This window comes from Euprymna scolopes, chromosome 10 (genome assembly GCF_053919585.1).
Source record: "Euprymna scolopes isolate OS-2025 chromosome 10, ASM5391958v1, whole genome shotgun sequence".
In the NCBI taxonomy this organism is placed as follows: domain Eukaryota; kingdom Metazoa; phylum Mollusca; class Cephalopoda; order Sepiida; family Sepiolidae; genus Euprymna; species Euprymna scolopes.
The window spans coordinates 160,501,940-160,516,590 of NC_136491.1; the positions used below are offsets into that span (position 1 = coordinate 160,501,940).

Genomic DNA, 14,651 nt, shown 5'->3' on the forward strand with positions numbered 1-14,651 from the left:
GTTTGTAAATATCTTTCATATTTGTTTTGTTTGTTTGTGAATATCTTTAATATTTGTTTGTTTGTTTGTAAATATCTTCCATATTTGTTTGTTTGTTTGTGAATATCTTTCATATTTGTTTTGTTTTGTTTGTAAATATCTTTGATATTTGTTTGTCTGTTTGTGAATATCTTTCATATTTGTTTTGTTTGTTTGTGAATATCTTTCATATTTGTTTTGTTTTGTTTGAAAATATCTTTCATATTTGTTTGTTTGTTTGTAAATATCTCTCATATTTGTTTGTTTGTTTGTGAATATCTTTCATATTTGTTTTGTTTTGTTTGTAAATATCTTTCATATTTGTTAGTTTGTTTGTGAATATCTTTCATATTTGTTTGTTTGTTTGTGAATATTTTTCATATTGGTTTTGTTTTTTTGTAAATATGTTTCATATTTGTTTTCTTTGTAAATATCTTTCATATTTGTTTGTTTGTTTGTAAATATCTTTCATATTTGTTTGTTTGTTTGTGAATATCTTTCATATTTGTTTTGTTTTGTTTGTAAATATCTTTCATATTTGTTTGTTTGTTTGTGAATATCTTTCATATTTGTTTGTCTGTTTGTGAATATCTTTCATATTTGTTTTGTTTGTTTGTGAATATCTTTCATATTTGTTTTGTTTGTTTGTGAATATCTTTCATATTTGTTTCTTTGTTTGTGAATATCTTTCATATTTGTTTTGTTTTGTTTGTAAATATCTTTCATATGTGTTTTGTTTGTTTGTGAATATCTTTCATATTTGTTTGTTTGTTTGTAAATATCTTTCATATTTGTTTGTTTTTTTTGTGAATATCTTTCATATTTGTTTTGTTTTTTTTGTAAATATCTTTCATATTTGTTTGTTTGTTTGTGAATATCTTTCATATTTGTTTGTTTGTTTGTGAATATTTTTCATATTGGTTGGGTTTTTTTGTAAATATGTTTCATATTTGTTTTCTTTGTAAATATCTTTCATATTAGTTTGTTTGTTTGTAAATATCTTTCATATTTGTTTGTTTGTTTGTGAATATCTTTCATATTTGTTCGTCTGTTTGTGAATATCTTTCATATTTGTTTTGTTTGTTTGTGAATATCTTTCATATTTGTTTTGTTTTGTTTGAAAATATCTTTCATATTTGTTTGTTTTTTTGTAAATATCTTTCATAGTTGTTCGTTTGTTTGTGAATATCTTTCATATTTGTTTTGTTTTGTTTGTAAATATCTTTCATATTTGTTTGTTTGTTTGTGAATATCTTTCATATTTGTTTGTTTGTTTGTTTGTGAATATCTTTCATATTTGTTTTGTTTTGTTTGTGAATATCTTTCATATTTGTTTGTTTGTTTGTAAATATCTTTCATATTTGTTTGTTTGTTTGTGAATATCTTTCATATTTGTTTTGTTTTGTTTGAAAATATATTTCATATTTGTTTGTTTGTTTGTGAATATCTTTCATATTTGTTTTGTTTGTTTGTGAATATCTTTCATATTTGTTTTGTTTTGTTTGAAAATATCTTTCATATTTGTTTGTTTGTTTCTTTGTGAATATCTTTCATATTTGTTTTGTTTTGTTTGTAAATATCTTTCATATTTGTTTGTTTGTTTGTGAATATCTTTCATATTTGTTTGTTTGTTTGTGAATATCGTTCATATTTGTTTTGTTTTGTTTGTAAATATCTTTCATATTTGTTTGTTTGTTTGTGAATATCTTTCATATTTGTTTTGTTTGTTTGTGAATATCTTTCATATTTGTTTGTTTGTTTGTGAATATCTTTCATATTTGTTTTGTTTGTTTGTGAATATCTTTCATATTTGTTTCGTTTTTTTTTTAAATATCTTTCATATTTGTTTGTTTGTTTGTTTGTGAATATCTTTCATATTTGTTTGTTTGTTTGTGAATATCTTTCATATTTGTTTTGTTTTGTTTGTAAATATCTTTCATATTTGTTTGTTTGTTTGTGAATATCTTTCATATGTTTTTGTTTGTTTGTAAATATCTTTCATATTTGTTTGTTTGTTTGTGAATATCTTTCATATTTGTTTTGTTTTTTGTGAATATCTTTCATATTTGTTTTGTTTGTTTGTGAATATATTTCATATTTGTTTTGTTTTGTTTGTGAATATCTTTCATATTTGTTTGTTAGTTTGTGAATATCTTTCATATTTGTTTTGTTTGTTTGTGAATATCTCTCATATTTGTTTTGTTTTGTTTGAAAATGTCTTTCATATTTGTTTGTTTGTTTGTAAATATCTTTCATATTTGTTTTGTTTGTTTGTGAATATCTTTCATATTTGTTTTGTTTTGTTTGTGAATATCTTTCATATGTTTTTGTTTGTTTGTAAATATCTTTCATATTTGTTTGTTTGTTTGTGAATATCTTTCATATTTGTTTTGTTTTGTTCGTAAATATCTTTCATATTTGTTTGTTTGTTTGTGAATATCTTTCATATTTGTTTTGTTTGTTTGTGAATATCTTTCATATTTGTTTTGTTTGAAAATATCTTTCATATTTGTTTGTTTGTTTGTTTGTCAATATCTTTCATATTTGTTTTGTTTCGTTTGTAAATATCTTTCATATTTGTTTGTTTGTTTGTGAATATCTTTCATATTTGTTTGTTTGTGAATATCTTTCATATTTTTTTTGTTTTGTTTGTTAATATTTTTCATATTTGTTTGTTTGTTTGTAAATATCTTTCATATTTGTTTGTTTGTTTGTGAATATCCTTCATATTTGTTTTGTTTTGTTTTTAAATATCTTTCATATTTGTTTGTTTGTTTGTGAATATCTTTCATATTTGTTTTGTTTGTTTGTGAATATCTTTCATATTTATTTGTTTGTTTGTGAATATCTTTCATATTTGTTTTGTTTGTTTGTAAATATCTTTCATATTTGTTTTGTTTTGTTTGAAAATATCTTTCATATTTGTTTGTTTGTTTGTAAATATCTTTCATATTTGTTTGTTTGTTTGTGAATATCTTTCATATTTGTTTTGTTTGTTTGTAAATATCTTTCATATTTGTTTGTTTGTTTGTAAATATCTTTCATATTTGTTTCGTTTGTTTGTGAATATCTTTCATATTTGTTTTGTTTTGTTTGAAAATATCTTTCATATTTGTTTGTTTGTTTGTAAATATCTTTCATATTTGTTTGTTTGTGAATATCTTTCATATTTGTTTTGTTTTGTTTGTAAATATCTTTCATATTTGTTTGTTTGTTTGTGAATATCTTTCATATTTGTTTGTTTGTTTGTGAATATCTTTCATATTTGTTTTGTTTTGTTTGTGAATATCTTTCATATTTGTTTGTTTGTAAATATCTTTCATATTTGTTTGTTTGTTTGTGAATATCTTTCATATTTGTTTTGTTTTGTTTGTAAATATCTTTCATATTTGTTTGTTTGTTTGTGAATATCTTTCATATTTGTTTTTTTGTTTGTGAATATCTTTCATATTTGTTTTGTTTGTTTGTGAATATCTTTCATATTTGTTTGTTTGTTTGTAAATATCTTCCATATTTGTTTGTTTGTTTGTGAATATCTTTCATATTTGTTTTGTTTTGTTTGTAAATATCTTTGATATTTGTTTGTCTGTTTGTGAATATCTTTCATATTTGTTTTGTTTGTTTGTGAATATCTTTCATATTTGTTTTGTTTTGTTTGAAAATATCTTTCATATTTGTTTGTTTGTTTGTAAATATCTCTCATATTTGTTTGTTTGTTTGTGAATATCTTTCATATTTGTTTTGTTTTGTTTGTAAATATCTTTCATATTTGTTAGTTTGTTTGTGAATATCTTTCATATTTGTTTGTTTGTTTGTGAATATTTTTCATATTGGTTTTGTTTTTTTGTAAATATGTTTCATATTTGTTTTCTTTGTAAATATCTTTCATATTTGTTTGTTTGTTTGTAAATATCTTTCATATTTGTTTGTTTGTTTGTAAATATCTTTCATATTTGTTTGTTTGTTTGTGAATATCTTTCATATTTGTTTGTCTGTTTGTGAATATCTTTCATATTTGTTTTGTTTGTTTGTGAATATCTTTCATATTTGTTTTGTTTGTTTGTGAATATCTTTCATATTTGTTTCTTTGTTTGTGAATATCTTTCATATTTGTTTTGTTTTGTTTGTAAATATCTTTCATATGTGTTTTGTTTGTTTGTGAATATCTTTCATATTTGTTTGTTTGTTTGTAAATATCTTTCATATTTGTTTGTTTTTTTTGTGAATATCTTTCATATTTGTTTTGTTTTTTTTGTAAATATCTTTCATATTTGTTTGTTTGTTTGTGAATATCTTTCATATTTGTTTGTTTGTTTGTGAATATTTTTCATATTGGTTCGGTTTTTTTGTAAATATGTTTCATATTTGTTTTCTTTGTAAATATCTTTCATATTTGTTTGTTTGTTTGTAAATATCTTTCATATTTGTTTGTTTGTTTGTGAATATATTTCATATTTGTTTTGTTTTGTTTGTAAATATCTTTTATATTTTTTTGTTTGTTTGTGAATATCTTTCATATTTGTTCGTCTGTTTGTGAATATCTTTCATATTTGTTTTGTTTGTTTGTGAATATCTTTCATATTTGTTTTGTTTTGTTTGAAAATATCTTTCATATTTGTTTGTTTTTTTGTAAATATCTTTCATAGTTGTTCGTTTGTTTGTGAATATCTTTCATATTTGTTTTGTTTTGTTTGTAAATATCTTTCATATTTGTTTGTTTGTTTGTGAATATCTTTCATATTTGTTTGTTTGTTTGTTGGTGAATATCTTTCATATTTGTTTTGTTTTGTTTGTGAATATCTTTCATATTTGTTTGTTTGTTTGTAAATATCTTTCATATTTGTTTGTTTGTTTGTGAATATCTTTCATATTTGTTTTGTTTTGTTTGAAAATATATTTCATATTTGTTTGTTTGTTTGTTAATATCTTTCATATTTGTTTTGTTTGTTTGTGAATATCTTTCATATTTGTTTGTTTGTTTGTGAATATCTTTCATATTTGTTTTGTTTTGTTTGTAAATATCTTTCATATTTGTTTCGTTTGTTTGTGAATATCTTGCATATTTGTTTGTTTGTTTGTGAATATCGTTCATATTTGTTTTGTTTTGTTTGTAAATATCTTTTATATTTGTTTGTTTGTTTGTGAATATCTTTCATATTTGTTTGTTTGTTTCTTTGTGAATATCTTTCATATTTGTTTTGTTTTGTTTGAAAATATCTTTCATATTTGTTTGTTTGTTTGTAAATATCTTTCATATTTGTTTGTTTGTTTGTAAATATCTTTCATATTTGTTTGTTTGTTTGTGAATATCGTTCATATTTGTTTTGTTTTGTTTGTAAATATCTTTCATATTTGTTTGTTTGTTTGTGAATATCTTTCATATTTGTTTGTTTGTTTCTTTGTGAATATCTTTCATATTTGTTTTGTTTTTTTTGTAAATATCTTTCATATTTGTTTGTTTGTTTGTGAATATCTTTCATATTTGTTTGTTTGTTTGTGAATATCGTTCATATTTGTTTTGTTTTGTTTGTAAATATCTTTCATATTTGTTTGTTTGTTTGTGAATATCTTTCATATTTGTTTTGTTTGTTTGTGAATATCTTTCATATTTGTTTGTTTGTTTGTGAATATCTTTCATATTTGTTTTGTTTGTTTGTGAATATCTTTCATATTTGTTTCGTTTTTTTTGAAAATATCTTTCATATTTGTTTGTTTGTTTGTTTGTGAATATCTTTCATATTTGTTTGTTTGTTTGTGAATATCTTTCATATTTGTTTTGTTTTGTTTGTAAATATCTTTCATATTTGTTTGTTTGTTTGTGAATATCTTTCATATTTGTTTGTTTGTTTGTAAATATCTTTCATATTTGTTTGTTTGTTTGTGAATATCTTTCATATTTGTTTTGTTTTTTGTGAATATCTTTCATATTTGTTTTTTTGTTTGTGAATATATTTCATATTTGTTTTGTTTTGTTTGTGAATATCTTTCATATTTGTTTGTTTGTTTGTGAATATCTTTCATATTTGTTTTGTTTGTTTGTGAATATCTCTCATATTTTTTTTGTTTTGTTTGAAAATGTCTTTCATATTTGTTTGTTTGTTTGTAAATATCTTTCATATTTGTTTTGTTTGTTTGTGAATATCTTTCATATTTGTTTTGTTTTGTTTGTGAATATCTTTCATATGTTTTTGTTTGTTTGTAAATATCTTTCATATTTGTTTGTTTGTTTGTAAATATCTTTCATATTTGTTTGTTTGTTTGTGAATATCTTTCATATTTGTTTTGTTTTGTTCGTAAATATCTTTCATATTTGTTTGTTTGTTTGTGAATATCTTTCATATTTGTTTTGTTTGTTTGTGAATATCTTTCATATTTGTTTGTTTGTTTGTAAATATCTTTCATATTTGTTTGTTTGTTTGTGAATATCTTTCATATTTGTTTTGTTTTGTTTGTGAATATCTTTCATATTTGTTTGTTTGTTTGTGAATATCTTTCATATTTGTTTTGTTTGTTTGTGAATATCTTTCATATTTGTTTTGTTTTGTTTGAAAATGTCTTTCATATTTGTTTGTTTGTTTGTAAATATCTTTCATATTTGTTTTGTTTGTTTGTGAATATCTTTCATATTTGTTTTGTTTTGTTTGTGAATATCTTTCATATGTTTTTGTTTGTTTGTAAATATCTTTCATATTTGTTTGTTTGTTTGTGAATATCTTTCATATTTGTTTTGTTTTGTTCGTAAATATCTTTCATATTTGTTTGTTTGTTTGTGAATATCTTTCATATTTGTTTTGTTTGTTTGTGAATATCTTTCATATTTGTTTTGTTTTGTTCGTAAATATCTTTCATATTTGTTTGTTTGTTTGTGAATATCTTTCATATTTGTTTTGTTTGTTTGTGAATATCTTTCATATTTGTTTTGTTTGAAAATATCTTTCATATTTGTTTGTTTGTTTGTTTGTCAATATCTTTCATATTTGTTTTGTTTCGTTTGTAAATATCTTTCATATTTGTTTGTTTGTTTGTGAATATCTTTCATATTTGTTTGTTTGTGAATATCTTTCATATTTGTTTTGTTTTGTTTGTTAATATTTTTCATATTTGTTTGTTTGTTTGTAAATATCTTTCATATTTGTTTGTTTGTTTGTGAATATCTTTCATATTTGTTTTGTTTTGTTTTTAAATATCTTTCATATTTGTTTGTTTGTTTGTGAATATCTTTCATATTTGTTTTGTTTGTTTGTGAATATCTTTCATATTTATTTGTTTGTTTGTGAATATCTTTCATATTTGTTTTGTTTGTTTGTAAATATCTTTCATATTTGTTTTGTTTTGTTTGAAAATATCTTTCATATTTGTTTGTTTGTTTGTAAATATCTTTCATATTTGTTTGTTTGTTTGTGAATATCTTTCATATTTGTTTTGTTTGTTTGTAAATATCTTTCATATTTGTTTGTTTGTTTGTGAATATCTTTCATATTTGTTTGTTTGTTTGTAAATATCTTTCATATTTGTTTGTTTGTTTGTAAATATCTTTCATATTTGTTTGTTTGTTTGTTTGTTTGTTTGTGAATATCTTTCATATTTGTTTGTTTGTTTGTGAATATCTTTCATATTTGTTTGCTTGCAAATATCTTTCATATTTGTTTCTTTGTTTGTGAATATCTTTCATATTTGTTTTGTTTTGTTTGTAAATATCTTTCATATTTGTTTGTTTGTTTGTGAATATCTTTCACATTTGTTTGTTTGTTTGTGAATATCTTTCATATTTGTTTTGTTTTGTTTGTAAATATCTTTCATATTTGTTTGTTTGTTTGTGAATATCTTTCATATTTGTTTTGTTTTGTTTGTAAATATCTTTCATATTTGTTTGTTTGTTTGTGAATATCTTTCATATTTGTTTGTTTGTTTGTGAATATCTTTCATATTTGTTTTGTTTTGTTTGTAAATATCTTTCATATTTGTTTGTTTGTTTGTGAATATCTTTCATATTTGTTTGTTTGTTTGTGAATACATTTCATATTTGTTTTGTTTTGTTTGAAAATATCTTTCATATTTGTTTGTTTGTTTGTAAATATCTTTCATATTTGTTTGTTTGTTTGTGAATATCTTTCATATTTGTTTTGTTTGTTTGTGGATATCTTTCATATTTGTTTGTTTGTTTGTGAATATCTTTCTATATTTGTTTTGTTTTGTTTGTAAATATCTTTCATATTTGTTTTGTTTGTTTGTGAATATCTTTCATATTTTTTTGTTTGTTTGTAAATATCTTCCATATTTGTTTGTTTTGTTTGTGAATATCTTTCATATTTGTTTTGTTTGTTTGTGAATATCTTTCATATTTGTTTGTTTGTTTGTAAATATCTTTCATATTTGTTTGTTTGTTTGTTTGTTTGTGAATATCTTTCATATTTGTTTTGTTTTGTTTGTAAATATCTTTCATATTTGTTTGTTTGTTTGTGAATAAAAAATTTCGATGTTTGAAAAACAGTCCATAATATGTCAATATAAAAATTCTATTTGTGTTTGATAAAAAGAATATAACAGTTAATAAATACAAAAAAAAGTCCATTAAGTTCAAATAAAGCCTGTTTGAATAAAACTTATATAAAAAAAAGGTTCATTCTATACGGTTTTGATCATCCGTAGATAAAACGTCACTTCCGGCAAATGGCTTTGTAAACAACGGGTGGCGAAAGTTAACCATAACCTTTCTTTGTTTGTAAATATTTTTCATATTTGTTTTGTTTGTTTGTAAATATCTTTCATATTTATGTTCTTTGTTTGTAAATATCTTTCATATTTGTTTTGTTTGTTGTAAATATCTTTCATATTGGTTTTGTTTGTAAATATCTTTCATATTTGTTTTATTTGTAAATATCTTTCATATTTGTTTTGTTTGTTTGTAAATATTTTTCATATTTGTTTTGTTTTTTTGTAAATATGTCTCATATTTGTTTTCTTTGTAAATATTTTCATATTTGTTTGGTTTGTTTGTAAATATCTTTCATATTTGTTTTGTTTGTAAATATCTTTCATATTTGTTTTCTTTGTAAATATCTTTCATATTGGTTCTGTTTGTAAATATCTTTCATATTTGTTTTGTTTGTAAATATCTTTCATATTTATTTTTTCTGTTTGTAAATATCTTTCATATTTGTTTTTTTTTTTGTAAATATCTTTTATATTCGTTTTGTTTGTAAATATCTTTCATATTTGTTTTGTTTGTTTGTAAATATCTTTCATATTTGTTTTGTTTGTTTGTAAATATGTTTCATATTTATTTTCTTTGTTTGTAAATATCTTTCATAATCGTTTTGTTTGTTTGTAAATATCTTTCATATTTATTTTCTTTGTTTGTAAATATCTTTCATATTTGTTTTGTTTTTTTGTAAATATCTTTCATATTTGTTTTCTTTGTTTGTAAATATCTTTCATATTTGTTTTCTTTGTAAATATCTTTCATATTTGTTTTGTTTGTTTTTAAATATCTTTCATATTTGTTTTCTTTGTTTGTAAATATCTTTCATATTTGTTTTGTTTGTTTGTAAATATCTTTCATATTTGTTTTCTTTGTAAATATCTTTCATATTTGTTTTCTTTGTTTGTAAATATCTTTCGTATTTATTTTTTCTGTTTGTAAATATCTTTCATATTTGTTTTTTTTTGTAAATATCTTTCATATTGGTTTTGTTTGTACATATCTTTCATATTTGTTTTGTTTCGTTGTAAATATCTTTCATATTTATTTTTTCTGTTTGTAAATATCTTTCATATTTGTTTTGTTTTTTTCTAAATATCTTTCATATTTGTTTTGTTTGTTTGTTTGTAAATATCTTTCATATTTATTTTTTCTGTTTGTAAATATCATTCATATTCGTTTTGTTTGTTTGTAAATATCTTTCATATTTGTTTTGTTTGTTTGTAAATATCTTTCATATTTGTTTTGTTTGTTTGTAAATATCTTTTATAATTATTTTCTTTGTTTGTAAATATCTTTCATATTTGTTTTGTTTGTTTGTAAATATCTTTCATATTTGTTTTGTTTGTTTGTAAATATCTTTCATATTTGTTTTGTTTGTTTGTAAATACCTTTCACATTTATTTTTTCTGTTTGTAAATATCTTTCATATTTGTTTTGTTTGTTTGAAAATATCTTTCGTATTTGTTTGTTTGTTTGTGAATATCTTTCATATTTGTTTGTTTGTTTGTAAATAACTTTCATATTTGTTTTGTTTGTTTGTAATTATCTTTCACATTTGTGTTGTTTGTTTGTAAATATCTTTCATATTTGTTTTGTTTGTTTGTAAATATCTTTTATATTTGTTTTGTTTGTTTGTAAATATCTTTCATATTTATTTTTTTCTGTTTGTAAATATCTATCATATTGGTTTTGTTTGTAAATATCTTTCATATTTATTTTTTCTGTTTGTAAATATCTTTCATATTTGTTTTGTTTGTTTGTAAATAACTTTCATATTTGTTTTGTTTGTTTGTAAATATCTTTCATATTTGTTTTCTTTGTAAATATCTTTCATATTTGTTTTGTTTGTTTGTAAATAACTTTCATATTTGTTTTGTTTGTTTGTAAATATCTTTCATATTTATTTTCTTTGTTTGTAAATATCTTTCATATTTGTTTTGTCTGTTTGTAAATAACTTTCATATTTGTTTTGTTTGTTTGTAAATATCTTTCATATTTATTTTCTTTGTTTGTAAATATCTTTCATATTTGTTTTGTTTGTTTGTAAATATCTTTTCTATCTGTTTTGTTTGTTTGTAAATATCTTTCATATTTGTTTTCTTTGTAAATATCTTTCATATTTGTTTTGTTTGTTTGTAAATATCTTTTCTATCTGTTTTGTTTGTTTGTAAATATCTTTCATATTTGTTTTCTTTGTTTGTAAATATCTTTCATATTTATTTTCTTTGTAAATATCTTTCATATTTGTTTTGTTTGTTTGTAAATATCTTTCATATTTATTTTCTTTGTTTGTAAATATCTTTCATATTTGTTTTCTTTGTTTGTAAATATCTTTCATATTTGTTTCGTTTGTAAATATCTTTCATATTTATTTTCTTTTTAAATATCTTTCATATTTGTTTTGGTTGTTTGTAAATATCTTTCATATTTATTTTCTTTTTAAATATTTTTCATATTTATTTTCTTTGTTTGTAAATATCTTTCATATTTGTTTTCTTTGTTTGTAAATATCTTTCATATTTGTTTCGTTTGTAAATATCTTTCATATTTATTTTCTTTTTAAATATCTTTCATATTCGTTTTGGTTGTTTGTAAATATCTTTCATATTTATTTTCTCTGTAAATATCTTTTATATTTGTTTTGTTTCTTTGTAAATATCTTTCATATTTGTTTTGTTTGTTTGTAAATATCTTTCATGTTTGTTTTGTTTGTAAATATATTTCATATTTATGTTCTTTGTAATATCTTTCATATTTGTTTTGTTTGTTTGTAAATATCTTTCATATTTGTTTTGTCTGTTTGTAAATATCTTTCATATTTGTTTTGTTTGTAAATATCTTTCATATTTAGTTTTTCTGTTTGTAAATATCTGTCATGTTTGTTTTGTTTGTAAATATCTTTCATATTTATTTTCTTTGTAATATCTTTCATATTTGTTTTGTTTATTTGTAAATATCTTTCATATTCGTTTTGTTTGTAAATATCTTTCATATTTGTTTTCTTTGTAAATATATTTCATATTTATTTTCTTCTAATATCTTTCATATTTGTTTTGTTTGTTTGTAAATATCATTCATATTTGTTTTTTTTGTTTGTAAATATCTTTCATATTTGTTTTGTTTGTTTGTAAATATCTTTCATATTTGTTTTGTTTGTAAATATCTTTCATATTTATTTTCTTTGTAATATCTTTCATATTTGTTTTGTTTGTTTGTAAATATCTTTCATATTTGTTTTGTTTGATTGTAAATATCTTTCATATTTATTTTCTTTGTAATATCTTCATATTTGTTTTGTTTGTTTGTAAATATCTTTCATATTTATTTTATTTGTTTGTAAATATCTTTCATATTTGTTTTGTTTGTTTGTAAATATCTTTCATATTTATTTTCTTTGTAATATCTTTCATATTTGTTTTGTTTGTTTGTAAATATCTTTCATATTTGTTTTGTTTGTTTGTAAATATCTTTCATATTTATTTTCTTTGTAATATCTTTCATATTTGTTTTGTTTGTTTGTAAATATCTTTCATATTTGTTTTGTGTGTAAATATCTTTCATATTTATTTTCTTTATAATATCTTTCATATTTGTTTTGATTTTTTGTAAATATCTTTCATATTTGTTTTCTTTGTAAATATATTTCATATTTGTTTTCTTTGTTTGTAAATATCTTTCATATTTATCTTTGTTTGTAAATATTTTTCATATTTATTTTCTTTGTTTGTAAATATCTTTCATATTTATTTTCTTTGTTTGTAAATATCTTTCATATTCGTTTTGTTTGTAAATATATTTCATATTTGTTTTCTTTGTAAATATCTTTCGGGTTTGTATTACTGTACACATAGATTCGGAAACGTTGTCAAAAAACAAATATATAACAAATAAATGTTATTAAAGGCAAGATAAGTTACTTTTCTCCCAAAATGGATATATATTTTGTGTTTTTATTCAATGTAACATATTTATTCAGCTCGAAAAACATACAGGGTTTGCCAATGTATTCGAAAATTCAAGATGGCGTCACACACCCTCTTTTACACCGTACGTATGGACAAAGGTGTTATAAATAAAAAACTATACAAAATACTATTAAAATCCCGCCGAATATATGTCAACCTATGTCACGGAAACATATATTGAGCGAGTTTTTAGCAGTATTTTTTCCGGTTTTTTATTTATAACATCTTTTCCCACACTTTCCGTGTTAAAGAGAGAATCAGACGCCATCTTGAATGTTCCAATACATCGGTAAACACTGTATGGTTTTCGAGCTGAATAAACACGTTACATTGAAAATAAACACGAAAAATATATCCAGTTTGGTAGAAAAGTAACTTATCTTGCCTTTGATAACATTTATTTGTTATATATTTGTTTTTGGACAACTTTTTCGAATCTATGTGTACAGTAATACAAACCCTATCTTTCATATTTGTTTTCTTTGTAAATATATTTCATATTTGTTTTGTTTGTTTGTAAATATCTTTGATATTTGTTTTCTTTGTAAATATCTTTCATATTTGTTTTATTTGTTTGTAAATATCTTTCATATTTGTTTTTTCTGTTTGTAAATATCTTTCATATTTGTTTTCTTTGTAAATATCTTTCATATTTGTTTTCTCTGTTTGTAAATATCTTTCATATTGATTTTGTTTGTTTGTAAATATCTTTCATATTGTTTTCTTTGTAAATATCTTTCATATTTGTTTTCCTTGTAAATATCTTTCATATTTGTTTTTTCTGTTTGTAAATATCTTTCATATTGTTTTTGTTTGTTTGTAAATATCTTTCATATTCGTTTGCTTTGTTTTTAAATATATTTTATATTTGTTTTCTTTGTAAATATCTCATATTTGTTTTGTTTGTTTGTAAATATCTTTCATATTTATTTTCTTTGTTTGTAAATATCTTTCATATTTGTTTGCTTTGTTTTTAAATATATTTTATATTTGTTTTCTTTGTAAATATCTCATATTTGTTTTCTTTCTTTGTAAATATCTTTCATATTTGTTTTCTTTGTTTTTAAACATCTTTTATATTTATTTGCGTCACAAACTCCGATGCATTTTCGCTTACATGGGATTCAAAACTTCGTTTTAAGTTTTATTGATTTTTCTTCCAATTGCAGACGGTGCAACTACGCATCACAGTGGCCGAATTAATGGACAACAATCGCACACCATCACTTGGCCACGTGATCGTTGGCAACAACACATCAGGAACAGAACTCTCACATTGGAACCAAATGATGACATCGCTACGGAAACCTGTTGCTATGTGGCACAATCTTCGAAAATAACTTCTTTTTAATCCCGATATTAGAAAAAAATCTTTCTATATTTTTTCTTACTCGTGCCTGTAATTCATTAAAAACAATGTTTTTTTTAAACTTTTTTTTAAAAACTTTTTTTTGTAATTTAAAATCTAATTCTGACAGGAAATTTTGAGTTGGATCCCACAACATAGGACGGAATAAGATACGTATTAAATGCAGTGGCCAAACTGCCATTTCTCCCAAATTTCTTAGGCAATTTTTAATATATTTTAATGAATATATTTAATGTTTTGTCGAGCACAAATAAAAACAGAAAGTGCTGATTTACATAAAAAAAATCAATACATTTTGTGACATTATTAAAATATGTAAAGCAAAAGTCAATTTAATTAAATTAAGTTATCAATTAAATAAAGGGTAAATATCGCATGTGTGTTTGCATGTTCTGCTAAATCTCAAAAACGACAAAAAAAAATACCTACAAAGTTCTTTTTTATTGGCATTGTTTGGGATAAATAATTTCTACAACTTCAAAAAGAATTTTATTCTTTGATTCGAATCTCATGCAGATTGTGACACAATGTTCGGTAAACGGAAGTAACTCTGATTTTTTTTAATCGATGATAATTCACTTGTACTGAGTTGTGT

The 14,651-nt window shown here is 21.2% G+C and overlaps 1 protein-coding gene across 2 annotated transcripts in view; it reads left to right on the top strand.

The window, feature by feature from the left end:
• LOC145286340 (synaptotagmin-12-like) overlaps nucleotides 1-14,341 on the top strand; it is a 323,763-nt gene extending 309,422 nt beyond the window's left edge. For both annotated transcript variants that reach the window (XM_080135262.1, XM_080135263.1), the window contains one exon: nucleotides 13,857-14,341. In XM_080135262.1, the coding sequence (XP_079991388.1) occupies nucleotides 13,857-14,027 (171 nt within the window). In that variant the 3' untranslated portion in view covers nucleotides 14,028-14,341. The remainder of the gene's footprint in view (nucleotides 1-13,856) is intronic.
• Nucleotides 14,342-14,651: the final 310 nt, after the last annotated feature.